Source organism: Micropterus salmoides, unplaced genomic scaffold (genome assembly GCF_014851395.1).
Source record: "Micropterus salmoides isolate LMB-PRFRI ecotype aquatic unplaced genomic scaffold, ASM1485139v1 Ms_hic_scaffold_7, whole genome shotgun sequence".
Taxonomy (NCBI): Eukaryota; Metazoa; Chordata; class Actinopteri; order Centrarchiformes; family Centrarchidae; genus Micropterus; species Micropterus salmoides.
Window position 1 is genome coordinate 37,035,002 of NW_024044459.1, and position 18,523 is coordinate 37,053,524.

The following is an 18,523-nucleotide window of genomic DNA, read 5'->3' on the forward strand; positions in this document are numbered from 1 at the left end:
CACCCGTTCCCGGCCCATCATCGCCAAATTTGAACATTTCAAGCAAAAAGTACTGGTTCAGCGACAAGGACGGCAGCTCAAAGGGACTCATTACGGACTCAACGACCAATATCCACAAGAGATCATCCGCAGACGTAAGCTACTTTTCCCCATCCGTAAGACAATGATCAATCAAGGTAAAAAAGCAATCATCACAGTGGATAAATTATATATTGATGGACAATTGTTTAGAGACAAAGACACTACTCCCTGGCTTTACTAACTATTGAAACTAGCAATGTAACATTTCCAATCCGTTTATGCTCAATTTATATTCAATTCATAATCTTCATATTCTTTAATAAAACCAATTGCATCACGCACGCACATTGTATTCTAAATGCACCTAAATAGCCTTGCACACTGTTTATATGTTCTGTTGCTGGTTTTAGGTATCTATGTTTTCCCTGTTTTATTTGTCACTTGGTATAATAGATTTACACACACACACACACACATACACACACATGCACACACACATCCATACACACAGACTTATATACTCACACAAGGTAAATATGAAATGTCCATTATAGGTTCATGCAATTGAAATTCTTAACTTGGAATATTCGTGGAGTTGGTTCACAAACAAAAAAAAATAAAGTTTTAAATTACCTAAAAAATACACAAGCAGATATATGTCTAATACAGGAAACACACCTGTCGCAATATACACAAAACAGCTTAAAAACTACACATTTTAACCACTGTTTTTCCTCCCACTATAATTCAAAACAAAGAGGAGTATGCATCTTAATAAACAAAAAAATACAGTTTAACCACCATACAACCATTTCAGATCCTGAAGGCCGTTTTATCATTATTAACATTTCAATCAATAATAATCCAATTACAATTGGCAACATTTATGGACCAAACTCTGATGATTCCGCCTTCTTTGCAAATTTCTTTTCCTCTCTTTCAAACATTTCCAACGGTCCAATAATTATAGGGGGAGACTATAACACTGTAATCAATCCATCATTTGACAGGTCAAAACATACAGGAAAACCTTGGCAGTCCTCTAAAACAATAAAACAGTTCATGAGTGATTTTGGTCTTGGTGATGGTTGGAGGCTACAACACCCACTCGCCAGAGAATACACCTTTTATTCTAATGTCCACCAAACCTACTCCCGCCTTGATTTCTTTCTAACCAGTAATTCAATCCTACCTAATATCTTAGAAACTAAAATACATCCGATCATTATTAGTGACCACTCTCCAGTAACTCTCACATGGAATCCATCTGCAATACCAAAGCACCCCACCAGATGGCGTTTTAATACATCACTCTTGAAAGATCCAGAATTTGACAGCTATTTCAAGAGAGAGTGGACATCCTTCCTTGAAATAAATGACTCTCCAAAGTCGTCAGCATCACTGCTCTGGGAAACATGGAAAGTAGTTTTACGGGGTAAAATTATATCATATTCAGTACATAAAAAAAAAAGGACAAAGAAAAAGAAGTCCAACTGGAAGAAAGAATAAAAGAATTAGAAATTTTACATGCTAATAATCAATCAGAAAGCATCTATATAGAAATTAGAGAGAAGAAAATTTTGCTTAATGAAATAATAAACAAAAGAAACCAGTTTCTGATTCACAGGCTCCGTCAAGAAACTTTTCACCATAGCAATAAATCCGGAAAATATTTAGCCAGTCAAATTAAAAGAAATAAAGAAAGAACAGCTATAACCTCCATCAGAAACTCGGCAGGGAAGCTAACCAATTCACCAGTTGAGATAAACAAGATATTTCAAGATTACTATATAAAATTATACTCATCGGATCTGGACCCAAACCAAGAAGACATAACCCAATTCCTCGATAACACTATTCTACCCAAACTCAACATGGAACAAGTAAACACACTAGAATTACCAATCACAGAAAAAGAACTTCACTCCGCATTGAAAAGCATGCAAAAAAATAAAGCACCAGGTCCAGATGGCTTCCCTGCTGAGTTCTACGAACATTTTTGGTCAACCGTATACCCACTATTCAGCAGAACAATAACAGAAATAAAACATAACGCAAAGTTCCCATCCCACATGAATACAGCACTTATATCACTCATTCCTAAACCTAACAAAGACCACACCTTCGCATCTAACTATCGCCCTATCTCACTTATAAATGTCGACATAAAAATGATTAGCAAAACACTAGCCCATAGAATTGAACAAATTATACCGTTTATAATCCATCCTGATCAGACCGGCTTTATAAAAGGTAGATATGCATCCAATAACACCCGCAGATTATTCAATCTAATGCATTACTCATCAGTACAAAAGAAAGATACTCTCATTGCCACATTAGACGCCGAAAAAGCTTTTGATAGGGTCAACTGGAAATTTCTATTCACCATGTTACAAAAATTCGGCTTTGGAGAGTCATTTATTAATTGGATCAAGATTTTATACACATCACCATCGGCCACAGTCACAACCAATGGACTAACATCACAAAGCTTCACACTGCACAGGGGGACGAGGCAGGGATGTCCACTCTCTCCATCCCTATTCACGATTTTTATTGAACCTTTAGCAGCAGCTATCCGCCAAAACCCAGCAATCAAAGGTATTGAAACACCACAACAAACACATAAAATCTCACTTTATGCAGATGATATCCTACTATATATACAAGAACCCCTAACATCCACTCAAGAAGTAATTAAAACAATCCAGTCCTTCTCAAAAATATCAGATTATGCAATAAACTGGAACAAATCTTTCATCCTCCCTCTACATAAAACCAAATGGGATGTGGCACCCCACCAAACACCTATACCTATATGTCATGATCACATCACTTACTTAGGCATTAAGATCTCCTCCAGACTGTCAGAGTTGGTAACACTCAACTTCACACCACTGCTAAAAAAAATAGAAGACGATTTGCTTCGATGGCTCAACCTTCCAATCTCCATAATCGGCAGGATAGCAGCAATAAAAATGACGATTTTACCGAAAATTAATTATCTATTCTCAATGATTCCAACCCACCCTACACTCACCTGGTTTAAATCACTAGACTCCATTATCACTCACTTCTACTGGAAAAATAAAACGCCAAGGATAAAACTCACTACACTACAAAAAAGTAAGGTTCAAGGAGGACTAGAAGCACCAAATTTCCAATATTATTCAATGGCTAACCAACTGCAATACATATACAAATGGATTCACCCCACCCAATCCGATATTATATGGCTAGATATAGAACAATCACTATGCAAAGAATTAAATATAGCTGACATACCGTTCCTCACCAAATCAATCAAACAACACACATGTTTTAATGCAGTAACTATAGCTTCCACTCTGACAGCCTGGTGGAAATTTCACCATATCACAAATTCTAAATTAGTTCCATCTAACTTCACACCACTGTGGAACAACCGTGACTTTATAAGCAATAAAAAAACATTGAATTTTCACACATGGGCAGAAAGGGGTATTACCCACATTAAGCACATTTTCAAATCTAACACATTTAGACCATTTCCGCAACTAGCCCAGGAGTATGGCATCGGGAGCAACGAATTCTTAAAATACCTACAAATCAAATCTTCTGTTCTGACAAAAATAAACATCAGAGACACAACTTTAGAACTTCCAGCGGCAATATCAGACTTGGTCAACATTTCCTCCCCAAAGAAACTTCTCTCTAAAATATACAAAATGATTTCAAACCAACTTCAGACCATATACTTACCAACAATAAAATGGGAAAACGATCTTTCAATAGCTCCTGATGCCAGCTTCTGGACCCAAATCTGTAAAAACATCCATCTCATGTCCAAAAATGCAAATCTTCAGTTAATACAATACAAAATACTTCATAGAACACATTACACGGGCAATAGATTAGCTAAAATGGGTTTCACATCAGAAGTTTGCACACATTGCAATCAAAATTCTACAGATACATACATCCATGCAACCTGGCACTGCACTCCAATCAAACACTTTTGGGAAGAGGTCACACAGTCACTATCCACTATAGTTGGCTGCCACATCCCAATGTCGCCTTCTCTTTGCTTGCTGGGAGACCTCACAATAATCACTGATAAAACTATAAACTCTAAAATACTCCTCATAGCTCTAACCATCGCCAAGAAAACTATCCTCATGAACTGGAAAACTAGAAATAAATTACACATTAACATTTGGAAAAATCTTATAACAGACTTCATTGCAATGGAATATGCATCTCCCCTTCATAATTACGCATCTAAAACTGACTCCTGCCGCCCAACACTTTCTGACCTCTTACAGCTGTGAACCCTTTCTCGGTTTTCAACTCCAACTCCTCCCACCTTCTTAATCAACCCACGAAAATTAATGCATTTAGTTGTTTGAACTTGTTCATGTCATCATTGTTATTACTATCTTTACTGTCATTGTTATCGTTGCTATTTTCACTTTTATTTTTTCATTGTTGTAATTGCTGATGTTGCTGTCTTTTGCTTTCACCATTGCGGTCACCACTGCCATCATCATTGTCATTTATTATTAATATCATTATTACCATTATTATTATAATCATCAATATTGCCGTTGTCAATGCTGTATTGGAATTAAGTGTCATTATCATCACTACTGCAATAATTCCCCCCTTATCTCTTCACGGGTTTTTAATGCACCACAACATAGAATAGGGAGAAAAAAAAAAAAAAAAATGTATATATGGAAAACCACACAAACACCAAGGCAGGCAAGACAGGCGAGAAGTGGTTTCAATGGGACAGCATCTCTGTCCCAATTTGAGACACTATCGCACTGTACTCTCTCTTTTAATGCACCTTAGACATTACACATAACACACAAAAAAAAAAAAAAAAAAAAAAAAAAAAAAATGAAAAGATAGGGACTGAAGAGATGTGGGGGAAAGGTATCTTACATTATCTTATTTTATCATCTTTTATTTTATGCAGGATTGACAGTGGCAATTGGTACATAGGAGGAAGGATGGAAATAAAAATCAACAAACACAATACTGGCAATATGGTGGTAGTGGGGCGGAGATGGTAATGAAAATGGTAATAAATAATAAATGGTAACTTTGTTTACGCATACACACACATACACATACACATACACATATATATACTCACACCTGTTCACATGTACACTTAGATCAAACACTTAAATCACTTTTATGTCACTTCTGGAATTATGGATTTACAAGATTGCTCACTACTGCACTATGTTGGTTTGTATATGTCTGACTGTTAAATAAAAAAAAAAAAAAAAAAAAAAAAAAAAAAAAAAAAAACTGCCTCACAGCATTTGTTGATGTATGTATAAGATGGCCATCCTTTTAATTAACTGTGCATAAACTTGCCAAAGAAACCCAAGTTTGTCACAGGCATGTTTCTTCATTACATTTAGCACCATGCACCTGAAACGCTCTGAGGTCGGATATTTCAACTCCGACATTTCCCAATTCCGACCAGAATTGTATCCCGCTGTGCTGCTGCCACTGGTCTCGACCGGTTGCTTAACACTGGGCGGGGCTTGCTGTCCGATGGAGAGCTCGTGCAGGAAAGCCTGATGTAATCACAATCAGCTTTATTGCCAGGTATGTGTACACATGTGAGGAATTTCACTCTGGATTGTACGTTGCTCACGGTGTGCTTACATAAAATCAGTGCTTGAAGTGGAAAAAAATAGGTGCCAGTACCCCCCCCCCTCGCACACTATCCTCACCCTCAAGGTGAGAAAGTAAAATGTTAGTATACTATTAATATATTTACAGGTCACTCTTTATTTGGATAGTCTGCCTGCCTGTCATTCATTAAATTATTGTGCATGACTTATCGGATCAGAGTTTTGGACTCTGATGTTACAGACAATAAACCCTGTATGTTACCCGTTATTGTACGGACGGTAAACACAAAACCTGCTCTGCATGGTGGTCAGTCTGTGATGTGTTAATGCTCAGTATAATCATAAACTTTCAGGCAGAACAACGAGTTCAACGTGTCAGAAGTTTGCTGATTGGGGCGTCACTTTGTGCTGTGAAGGGGCTCAGATGAGGGTGTGACGACACACTCGGGTCACCAGAACAAGACGAGAAGATATTTGAACAGTTGTTTGAGTAAATATTTGATGCTGACATATATCAGTGGGGGGGTCCTCCCCCACAAGACTTTGAGCTTTAAACACTTAATTCTGCACCAACATATGGAGGAAATGTCTTTATTGATATGAAGGGAAACAAAATTAAGGTGGCAGGTGACAATTCAGAATATAAAAACATAACAGAATATAATGTAGTGATCGGCTTTGGATTTGTTTCTTCTATATTTCAGTTGCATCGCAGGTTTTCTTATTGTTTCATTTGTTATTCAACTGTTTTTCAGAACATTTTTAACTAAAGCGTTCAAAAAGTGACATTCAGACTCGTCCCCAGCGTCCCCAGTGAAAAAGACGCCTGTCTGTCAATGCTTTTAAATGTCCCGCCCCATCCAGGCTGTGATTGGTCGGTTTACCAAAACTGGCTGCAGACAGAGATCAGCAGGCAGGTGAGCGTCACGTGGCGCCCAGAGAACCAGGGGCGAGCTCAAAACGCTTTGCACCGGTTTGCAACGTTTTCTGATTGAACATGTTTCCTTGCAACGTTCTGCAGCGGGTTTCGAGGTGTGTTTGCTCCCGTCTGGTGGGCGTGTCTCAGGTGTTACCCAATCAGCTGCGACAAGTTTGTAAGGCAGGAAAACGCTTGCGTTCACAGCAGGGTGTTCAGGGAACCATTCACGTTCACTCTGCCTGTGTTTTACGTGTAACGTCCACTTGACGGCGCACTAGAACAAATGAAGCGCCACGAAGCTTCATCTCGCCATCACTAGTTTTTATTTATGTAAAAAGAGAAACGTGACAATTAAAAATATAAGAGAACGAAAAACTTGGCCACAAAAAAACTGTGTCAACAAGTGTGTCAACAAGTTATTAAAGTTACTGACGGGTGCAAACTTAGCGGTCATTTAATCATCGGTAGGGTGAATTCAGGTTGAGTGGGACATTTGAACTGTACAGGGTTAATTTTGTAAGTCAATCACAACAATTGTTATTGTGTTGTTGTTGAATGTCTTTTGGTTATGAAACAGAGGTTGTGATTGGACAAGTGGAGGGAAGAGAGAATGGCAGTGGACGTTGAGGAATATAAAGGACAGGAACCTACGCAGGTCATGAACACCCTGAAACTGACTACAAAGGCATCAGGTGACTAACTTACATTAATAAACTGAAGACATTTTGCCTTTAGGCTACGGTTGGACAATAAAACAATAACAATAATTATCAAAATATAAATTCTTTTCAATAACAATATGACAAATGTTCAATAAATGTTTGATTGAATTCCCTTAAATCAAACACATATTAGGACTTATTTTTTGTATTAAGATGTTTATTTTGTAGAGGAAAAGGGGCCGAAAAAGGCTTTTACTTAATTTTACTCGCGCATATTTGTTGATTTTATCACAATTGTTTTGAATGTTCTACCTCAAATTTGTGAAGTGATCCGCTGTGCCACAAAAAAATCAGCCTTTAAACCCAAAAGAAATAGCGATTTGATACTTTTTGTGATAATTATCCATATCGGAAGATATGAAACTTTTTATCGTGACAACATTTTTGTCCAGCCCTACTTTAGACTACTCACAAACATGATTATATCTCTTTGAGTTACTGTGCACTAACACATTATATATGCTGTTAAATGTTAATATAATATTAAAATGCCTAATAATATGTTATTAAATGCTGTAAAAAGTATTTCTCACGTGTTTAATATTTAATTTTAACTTTAAATAATATAGAGTCCCACTTTATCTAACAAAGTGTCCCACTCAAACTGATTGCTTCCAGTTTGCTGAAGAGGGTGACAGATGATGTTTAAAGATAAACAATTTGATAATAAATAAATAAATTTCACAACAACCTATTTAAAGAAAATACATACAATTTTAATACATTCTAACTGATTTAGGTTGTTTAAAACAGGAGTAACACAAATACTGCTTGGGTCATGGGTTTCATACACTTTCTGTAATAAAACACCTACTAATCAAAACCAGACCAAACATTCATCAATCTTCCACCTCTCAAGGACCTGCAGGACTCTGAGGCGAGCAACAAACAGTTTTAGACATTCCTTCGGACCCCCACGCCTTTACAGTACACACTGCCAATATTCTGACATTTTCTTTATGATTCCTTTATCATTTTTACATCTAGTCAATTTTTTACTTTATGTTTATTTAAGTCGCCACAGAAGATTTCTTGTTAACCTGCGTGACAATAAAACTGTTTCTGATTCTACAAGCAAAATTTCTATCAGATGGGGGCCCCTGGGACAAAATCTTAACAAACGAGGGTCTGTGGTCTAAAATGTGTCAGTTTAGACGTCCTTGACGCGAAAAAGTTTGAGAACCACCGGTATAGATAACGTGAATTCGTCTATTGTAACAAGAGAAAGAAACCGACAAGCAAGGGCGTCCCTTTGTGTTGGAGTAGTGGGGACACGAGGGCCCAGGTCGGGCGTGTGAAGATACAGTTAGCTCACGAGACATGGAGAGGCGCCATACTGCTGTCACCACATGTGATATTGTTTTTACACTATTTTATATAAATTATCAATGCTGAAATGTCGAGCATTAAACACTTAATTTCCTGCATTCTGGTGAATTTTCTGCATTTTCTTTCCTGCATCAATTTATAGTGGAAATGTTTTATTTATGTAAAGGGAAACACGGCAATCAGGTGAAAATTTTAAATCTATAAATATAACAGAATCTCAGCCAGCGCAGCTCTCAGTCATTGTGTGCTGCTTTCAGATCTGTTTCTCCTGTAGATCAACTTTTCTCTCCTGACATCACCCTGCAGAGTCATGATTCAGTCCACAGGGAGAGAACAGACTGACTGGTGCTGCACGTTATGCCGTCATTTTATAATCAGTAGCTTGTTTTATCTTACATAAACAAGTAACTGCAAATAAACCTTCATTTGTTGTTTAACATTTCTTGTTGCAAGCTATTTTCAAAGCATATTTAACACACGCTTTCAGAAAGTGATGGGGACAGTTCCCCAGAGTACATGACGCAGTGACACGTTTCAGGGGCAGCGTATTCTGATTAATATCACCTATCAAATAAAGCTCCCACTACAGAATCATTTTATGTTGCACCACTACTCACTCCACGTGTCAGCATGTTGAAGTATTATATTATGCCATCTTTATTTAAGATATCAGGGGCAGCGTATTCTGATAGACTAATAATGATTTCATTTTGATGTTACTGACGATCAGCCACTTTCTCGACGGCATTCACAACAGCAAGGTTGCACAGATTTATTGGCTTGTAACCAAACCACGCTTGTGGGTCATACGCATGCGCAGAACCCCTAAGTAGCACATCTCAATAGGTAGCATAAATCGACAGAACACCGGTACCCCGACATTTTACTCTTACCGGGACATTTTCTTGGGTACCGGGACTTCGCCCAAGCTGCCGGTGTAACACCACAATCTGTGACCCATCAGATTCTGTGACTACACCCAAACGATGATGATGATGAAGTACTTTTGACCCAACCAAGTACTTTTGACCCAACCAAGTACTTTTGGTGCCTAAACCCAACCAAGCTGCAGCCGCTTCACATCGTCAACAAAGCTTCTGGCGCTTAACTTCCCATTTGGGTCACAGAATCTGATAGGTCACACATTTTGGTGTCACACCTGTCCTCTTCATATCAGGTTCTCTGGGCGCCACGTGACGCTCACCTGTTCCTGTTCTCAACGTTCTCACCTGCCCGGAGGAGAGAAGCTCGGTGCCTTTCAAGCAGCCGCGTGCAGACAGAAGCTCGTCAATGTCAGTTTTGGTGAACCGACCAATCACAGCCTGGATGGGGCGGGACATTTAAAAGCATTGACAGACAGGTGTCTTTTTCACCGGGGACGCAAGTGAATGTCACTTTTTGAACGCTTTAGTTAAAAATGTTCTGAAAAACAGTTGAATAACAAATGAAACAATAAGAAAACCTGCGATGCAACTGAAATATAGAAGAAACAAATCCAAAGCCGATCACTACATTATATTCTGTTATGTTTTTATATTCTGAATTGTCACCTGCCACCTTAATTTTGTTTCCCTTCATATCAATAAAGACATTTCCTCCATATGTTGGTGCAGAATTAAGTGTTTAAAGCTCAAAGTCTTGTGGGGGAGGACCCCCCCACTGATATGTCAGCATCAAATATTTACTCAAACAACTGTTCAAATATCTTCTCGTCTTGTTCTGGTGACCCGAGTGTGTCGTCACACCCTCATCTGAGCCCCTTCACAGCACAAAGTGACGCCCCAATCAGCAAACTTCTGACACGTTGAACTCGTTGTTCTGCCTGAAAGTTTATGATTATACTGAGCATTAACACATCACAGACTGACCACCATGCAGAGCAGGTTTCTTGCACAATAATTTAATGAACGATTTTACGAAATTGAACGGCTGTTTAGTCCGACTGGAGTTTATACTGTTGCCTACTAGTGCTGAGCTGTACTGTTTTCTGAAATCATAATGAACATTAGCCCAATCAGACCTTAACCACAGTGGTGTCATATCACGGCTGTATTTGTGAAACGGTTAAACTGTTGAATCTCAACTAATCAACTGTTTAAATATCTGTAGGCAGACTATCCAAATAATGAGGGACCTGTAAATATATTAATATTACACTAACACTACACTTTGTATTTGATGTTCCAGTATTTATTGGTTTCTCCTTCAGGTGGAGGATCGGCTGAAGAGATATTTGGTGCCTGACTCGTGTGATGAATTAGTGTCAGAATGAGAAGGACACACAAATCAAAAACTCCGGACGATCTTTGTGCAAAGCTTTACAATATAGAGACAGAAGTACGGAGATTTAATGATCCACGACAGTCTTTTTATTTTAATATACTCTAGTGACTTTTATTTACTAAAATTACAGTGATGGAGCGGATACTTCTACAAAGGGCCCCGGACCTCAGTTTGGGAACCACTGATGCGCTCTCCTGGAGTACAAAGTCCATCTCTCAGGGGAGACAACAACAGACCCTCAAGGAAGCCAGGGACCAGCCTTCAAACATGGCCGCCGGAGGACTCAGCAGGACTACAAACTGCACTAACGCTACAGAGTTTGTGATGAATCCGTCAGCAGCTTCTCTCTGCCGTCCTTCTCTTCTTCCCAGAATGCCTTGTTTTCCTCTGTCCCTGTCCCTGGTGGGGCCGACACACACCCTGGCCCTTGGGTTTGCCCGACTCCGCCCGGCTGACAGCGGCGCAGAACAGCCCCGCGTCGCAGTCGCAGCGGCCCAGCTTCCTCCTGAGCTTGGTGGAGCCCCGCAGCAGACAGGCCTCGCCCTCCACCGGGATCCTCTGGCACCGTTTACTGGTCAGGTACCGGACGCAGCACAGACCCGCCTCGCAGTCGCCGGACCGCACGCAGCTCGCCATCTCCGCAGCTGGAAGACAGATGCAGACGTTACTTCGCTATAAGTACTAATACCACACTGTGAAAATACTCCACTATGAAGAAAAGCCTGCATTCAAAACCTTACCTCAGTAAAAGTACATGAGTATTATCAGCTAAATGTACTTACAGTATGAAAGTAAAAGTACCCACGTTGCAGTAAAATGTTCCCTGTCAGTGTTTCACTACTACAAATATACTCAAGTAAAAGTATTCTGCAAAACAACTACTATAAGAAGTACAAGACACATGTACGTAGCATAAAATGCAAGTACCTCACATAGTACAGTACTTGAGTAAATGTACTTTCCACCAGTTTCCACTCATTCTGATATTCTAAGTTCTGAGTAAAGGCCAGTTTATACTCCTACGTCGAATCTACGCCAGAGCCTGACGCTAATGTAACTACACGTGGCGGCGACACAGACCACTAGAGCTGTGATTGGTCGGCTGCATTTCCTGCTCGTCCCTCTACCTCTGCCTTAACCGGTTCGGTGGTCGCACAGAACGTCTCCTCCGACACCTTCTCTTGTTTCTGCGTTTTCGTAATTTCTCTAAAAGTACCTGCTGTTCAGCATCGATCAGCTCCGACTCCAATTATTTATTGTTTATTTTAATTGTTTGTTTTTATTACTTAAAAAAATAATAATTTATTATTTATTTTTTTATCTTTATTTATTATTTTGGCTCTGCTTTCCACCATTGGGCCCGGAACTTTCTTATTCGATGTTTCCCACACAGCAGTGCACTCTGGGACTTGTAGTTGTCTTCTGACCACTCACCTTTTGTCCTGTTGAAGCCGCCAGTGTTGCTCTGTTCGTCCACCTGTCGGTCCGCCTGTCGGTCCGCCTGTCGGTCCGCCTGTCGGTCCTGGGCCGCCAGTCTCTGAGCTCGGTTACTGCATGCTCCCCTCTGATTGGTGGACACATCCAGCTAAAAAATCGCCGTGAGATTGAAAGTTAATTTATGACCAATGGAAATGGTAGTCTGAAAAAACAGGCAGTGGGTCTCACATCTCCGAGACAAACGTTTGGTTTAAAGCAGGTAGACTGAGTTCACTTCTACCTGCCCGTCACTCACCTGAGGTACGGAGCAGTCAGGTGTAGAACACGCAGGTGTTTGTCCCTTGTTGGAGTTGACCACCGTCTCCGTCTGGCGCTGTGCTGGATGCTCCACCTGGTCGCCAGGATGGTCATGGTTAGATGTTAAAGTACTACAAAAAGTATGATTAAAGTTCACTAAATGTACTGATTGTACTGCGTTTAACATGCCCAGTGTTGAATTAATAATTCACTTATAAAGAATTGATAGTGATGACCTCAGATCACTAAATCATGCTTCAAATTATTTATTCAGTACTTCAACAATGTTAGCAGCAGGCTAACAGCTAGCAGCAGGCTAACAGCTCGCAGCAGGCAGTTAACAAAAGGTAACACCTAGCAGCAGGTTAACACCTAGCAGCAGGCTAACATCTAGAAGCATGCTAACAGCTAGCAGCAGGCTAACAGCTAGCAGCAGGCAGTTAACAAAAGGTAACACCTAGCAGCAGGTTAACAGCTAGCAGCAGGCTAACAGCTAGCAGCAGGCTAACAACTAGCAGCAGGCAGTTAACACAAGGTAACAGCTCACTGCAGGTTAACAGCTAACAGCAGGCTAACAGCTAGCAGCAGGCTAACAACTAGCAGCAGGCAGTTAACAAAAGGTAACACCTAGCAGCAGGCTAACAACTAGCAGCAGGCAGCTAACACAAGGTAACAGCTCACTGCAGGTTAACAGCTAACAGCAGGCTAACAGCTTGCAGCAGGCTAACAACTAGCAGCAGGCAGTTAACAAAAGGTAACACCTAGCAGCAGGTTAACACCTAGCAGCAGGCTAACAACTAGCAGCAGGCAGTTAACAAAAGGTAACACCTAGCAGCAGGTTAACACCTAACAGCAGGCTAACAGCTAGCATCAGGCTAACAACTAGCAGCAGGCAGTTAACACAAGGTAACAGCTCACTGCAGGTTAACAGCTAACAGCAGGCTAGCAACTAGCATCAGGCTAACAACTAGCAGCAGGCAGTTAACACAAGGTAACAGCTAACAGCAGGCTAACAGCTAGCAGCAGGCTAGCAACTAGCAGCAGGCAGTTAACAAAAGGTAACACCTAGCAGCAGGTTAACACCTAGCAGCAGGCTAACAGCTAGCAGCAGGCTAACAGCTAACATCAGAGGTTTCCCTGGATTCTAAAGTAAAGTGCTGGCATATTCTAAAGATATTTCTACTGATATTAGTACTTTATACTACCACTATTAATACTACACATGCTACAGCTATTGATATCAGTAGCTAATACCACTTCAGCTGTTAAAATACTAATAGTACTGTTGATAATCATACTCCAGCTAATAAGGTGGGGCGATACGGCCAAAAACGTTATCAAGATAAAACATTTAACATCATTCGATATTGATAATTATTTTCAGCTTTAAAGGCTGATTTTTGCTCCTGAGTGAAAGTTAATTTTGGTTTTAAAGTTGTCCTTCTGGTCAGAACAAACGCTTGATGCCAAACAGTGGATCACTTCACAGATCAGAGGCAAAACATTTAGAACTATTACAATAAAATATGCACAAGTAAAATTAAGTAAAATCTATTTTCCTAAACAAAATAAATATCTTAAAAGAAAAATTAAGTGCTGATTTGTTCTTTATTCAGATGAATTAAATTAAATATTTATTGAACATTTGTCATTTTGTTATTGAAAATTATATGGCGATAATTATTATTATTGTTTTATTGCCCAGACCTACCTGCTACTGATATTAGTGCCGCTTTTCTCAAAGAAAGTACTAAAACTACTGTTGCTACTACTCCTTTCATGATATTACAAAACCTAAAAATACCACAAATGGCAGCCCAGCAATTTGTGATATTTTTACATAAATATATAAATATATATATTTACATACTGTACACCCCTCTAATTACTAGGTAAACAATAATCAGATGGATGTAGTGCAGTAAGAAGTACAACATGTCCCTGTTGCTGGAGGAGAGGTAGAAATACTACAGTGAAGTATTTTTTCTCTTACCGCCGGCGGCTTGGAGCTCTTGATCGTCTCTTTGGAGGATTTGATGGTGTTGGAGTCCAGAGCCAGACCGCAAACCAGAGATACGCACAGGACGCTACGCCACACCCACATCTTCCGATCGATCGGTCAAACACTCCTCTATCAACTATCAGCTACTGGATCCTCCTTGTATCTTTTGTCTCTCCGACGGATTGATCAGACCTGCGAGAAACCCGACTGCAGATTTGATTAACTTCACCGCTTTAATTCTCTCTGAGCGGGCTCTTTAAAAAGCGTATTGATCAGGTTATTAGAAAAAGAAAATAAATTTCTGTCCTGTAGCTCTTGAATTCCTGCAGAATCTGCGTCTAAAACCAGCCCTGTTTAGTCAGGTATCAGGTCTGATCCTCTCTGCTGGGTCTGATTCCTGCTGCCTTCAGGTGCGCTTGTTTTTTATACCTGTCCCCTCCCCTCTGATCCGTCCTCTTTCAGCTCCCTTTTTCTCAGAAGTCTTGAAGGTGCGTTTGAAGCTCGACCGCATCAGTCGGCAGAGACAGCGCCGCCTTCGCTTCCTTCCTGGAAGCCCTGCAGCCTCAGGTGAGGCGGGACGTTTGATACGTGACACCGCAGAGACCACAGAGAGATTAAAACACACCTGGAGACAGGTAGAGCTGTCTGAGGAGCAGCAGTGTGTGTGTGTGTGTGGTTTTACTTTATGTGGTTTGAAATGTTACCACAAAGACTCATTAGAGCTGAACCCAACTCTGTCCGGCGGCGGATGTGCGAGTGTTTACAGGTGATTAAAGCTGATTAACAGACAGAAGTGAATCCGTTTCATGACGATGCAAACAGGTAAAGAATAATCTCAGCTCAGCGTCTCCGATCACAGAAATCCAACACAAGCCTTCTTCCACTCAAGAGATGCCAGGGATTCAAAAAGAGAAGAATATGCCCAGGTGTGTTTGTCTGTTTGATTGACAGGTGTCTCGGCCAATCACAGCTGTCCAGGACACAGGTGTCCTCAGGATGAAGAAGGAGGCCGTAAAAGCAAAACCTTCGGAGGAAATGTGGGTCTTGATGTGTGAGTAAAGTTGTGTTGAAGTGTTAAGTGTAAGCGACTGAAGGAAACACGACACAGATGTCACAGAGGAAAGGTTCATTTCATCTCTTCTGGCTGTGTTTTGATGTTTACAAGACTACAAGTACTATTTCTTAAACCTGAAGTAAAAACAGATCCCTGGCTCGTGTTGCTGAGGTGACTTTCTAAATATGTGTCAGAGTAGTAATACCACAGTGTACAAACACTCTGTTATGAGTAAAAGTCCTGCATTCAAAGTTTTTGTTATGTAAAAGTAAATAAGGATTAGCATCATAACTTAAAGGTCCCATACTGTGCTCTTTTTCAGGTTCATACTTGTATTTAGGGATTCTATTAGAAAATGTTTACATGCTTTAAAGTTTAAAAACAAATTATTGTGCCCGTCCTGTCCGTTTCTTCAGCGCCTCTTTTCACCTCTGTCTAAACACTCAGTTTAAGCTCCTGTCTCTTTAAGGCCCCCCTCCCATAAAAAGCCCACTTTTTTCTGATTGGCCAACTTCTCAAGAGTACAGCAGGCCTAGTGGCTGCAGCAGATTCGTTTTATAGAGGAGACACGCCACTTAAAGAATCCACAGTACAACTCTATAGGGAAAGCCCACGAGGCCAAAGATGGCAGTTATCCCGCCCCTCCTTCTAGAAAGCCAATCGTCTGCTTTTAACAGCCGAGGCGGGAAACATATAAAGCCAATCGTGTAATTCCACTGATTTAAGGGTCTATTACCACGCATGTGTATAGAAGTATAACCGGGGGAGAAAAACGCATTTTAAAACTTATTTTGGGGCGAAGTCATCAAAAATTCTAGCAATTTTTATTAGATTTTTTCTGCTGATTCTATACGTGCAGGTTTTATGTCCCGGTGAGCAGGGAACGTGCAGTTAAAGAGGAAGAGGCCTGGTCTTCTTAGTCCGAAATATCTGTAAACAGTAAAGTTACATGTTGTTTTGTGTGAAAACCGTTCAATTAACTACATCTCTCGTCTCGCACAATATACATGTTAGCGCTGTAATGCTAAGCTAACGTTCATTGCTTGGTTGCTCATAGCTAGATAACTTAGCCGTGTTCCACGCGGAAATATATCTCACCTGATGTGTTTAATCCAACGACTCTCTGTCCTTTTATCGCATCATCCTCTTTGACGTTAGCTTCAATAACGTTAGCTTCAGTCATTGAGAGAAGATGTTAGGACGTCACATACAAGACTTTTGGGTCTGTGGTCTTTGTAATTATGTGTTTTCACAGTCTAAACCTCAACAGTTTTACATCAAACTGTGACTTTCTTGACTTTTAAATGTATATTTTAAATTGACCATCATCATGTTTGTGATTCAGAGCACAATTCAAACAGGATCAAAAAATAATTTCTCTCTCGCCGTTGACTACCGCACGTATTTTTTCCCATGATGGTCCACCAGAAGGGGAGGGATTTAGGCTCTCAATAAGGACTCTGGCTGCTGCTAACTAGCAACTCAGTTAGCCTTGCAGCTAGCCGTCCTGATTTTGCCCAGACTGGAAGATTGGTGCTCCGGGGGTGTGTTGGTGTTTACAACTCTAACATTAGTACAAAAGCTTTGGGCCGCTGGTTCAGAGCCAGCTGATAACAGTAGCTAGCGTTAGCAGTAGCTAGCGGTGCCTGTAGCGTTAGCAACAAGTAAAACTCTTCCATCTGTCCAAACTCTGTCCATCAGGAAACTCCGTAAATCACAGAGTTGCAGTTATGTTGAGAGACATGAAAAAGTGCATTTTGCATAATATGGAACATTTAAAGTTCCCATGAAATGTAAACTGGAGTGCTATTTGCTTTCGTATATGTATGTGTTTCCTGTTAAAACACAAAGCTAGGGAGGGACTTGTCTCAAATATTGATTGACATTTGCAGTAGCCAATAGCGTTGAATGTGCGTTACACATGAGTGGTTCCAGCTCCTGCCGAGCGAACACAGCAGCAATCCTCCAAGGATCCTCCGAGACCGAGAGGCCAGTTTGATGAGAGGGAATACAGTACCGGGGTGGTTTTCTAGCCAGGTTTGGCTCTTGGAACCCCGGGGCCGGAGTCAGCTAATAGGGCCGCCAGCAGCCCAGCTAATAGTACAGATGCAGACATTTAAAGTTAGCTGCACTCAGCGCTTTAGCAAAAAGTAAAGCTATCTGTCTGTCCTGAAGCTCTGTAACGTTAAATCCCCTCGGTACTGGATTCCCTGTTGGAGAAACAGCAACTCACATGGCAGAAGGATGAAACGGTTTGAAATGAATGGGCCTATTGTGTAAAATAAATCCAAATATTACCTCTGAGTATTACAGGCTTAAAGCCTTTCTGAATAAAAAACACCCGTTTGATTGACTTTCACTGAAGTGTGCAAAAACACACAATTTCAGATCATTTGCAGCGTAGAAAAAGATCCATGATTGAGGATACTAAACACAAACGGAGATATCTGTTTCTGCAAAAGAATGCCCCAAATATGAATCTTATTAATTAATACTTGCATGCAGTGCAATTTATTTTCATAAATAAGGTGAACAGGAGGACAAATTACATTTAAAGTGATGCCGTTTTCAGTGCGTCAGTCGAGCAGATAGCTGAGCATAGTTTCACATATTGCCTATTGTTATCAGATGTTCGTTGCCATATCGAACCAAACACTGTGCGCCAGCGTGTGGATGTGATGCGCTGCTTGTAAAAACACATTATGGAAATATTTTATGTCATTTACAACAATTTCTTTTAACTCATCGGCAGCCTCGTTAAGTGAGAGGACTGTTTGTGTAGACTAAATAAATGTTTTAACACAAGCGGAATGCATT

General features: G+C 40.3%; 2 protein-coding genes across 2 annotated transcripts in view; both read right to left on the minus strand.

The window, feature by feature from the left end:
- The window catches only part of LOC119891504 (scavenger receptor cysteine-rich type 1 protein M160-like), a 1,270,577-nt gene that overhangs the window by 284,672 nt on the left and 967,382 nt on the right, over positions 1 to 18,523 (minus strand). The gene's annotated exons all lie outside the window — the stretch shown is intronic.
- On the minus strand, positions 11,012 to 13,258 carry LOC119891603 (dickkopf-related protein 4-like). The gene is made up of 3 exons (XM_038703374.1): positions 12,649 to 13,258; positions 12,351 to 12,501; positions 11,012 to 11,560 (listed from the first exon to the last, which is right to left on the minus strand). Exons 1-3 carry the CDS (start codon positions 12,835 to 12,837, stop codon positions 11,250 to 11,252), a joined length of 651 nt encoding a protein of 216 aa, XP_038559302.1. The 5' UTR covers positions 12,838 to 13,258; the 3' UTR covers positions 11,012 to 11,249.

What these genes read in the sequence shown, in the direction of transcription:
- LOC119891603 (XM_038703374.1), bottom strand. Translation starts at nt 12,837, where the DNA reads ATGTTAAACGCAGTACAATCAGTACATTTAGTGAACTTTAATCATACT. An exon ending in CTGACTGCTCCGTACCTCAG is followed by an intron (nt 12,502 to 12,648) that starts GTGAGTGACGGG and finishes GCGATTTTTTAG; the next exon opens with CTGGATGTGTCCACCAATCA. An exon ending in CGGCTTCAACAGGACAAAAG is followed by an intron (nt 11,561 to 12,350) that starts GTGAGTGGTCAG and finishes TCTGTCTTCCAG; the next exon opens with CTGCGGAGATGGCGAGCTGC.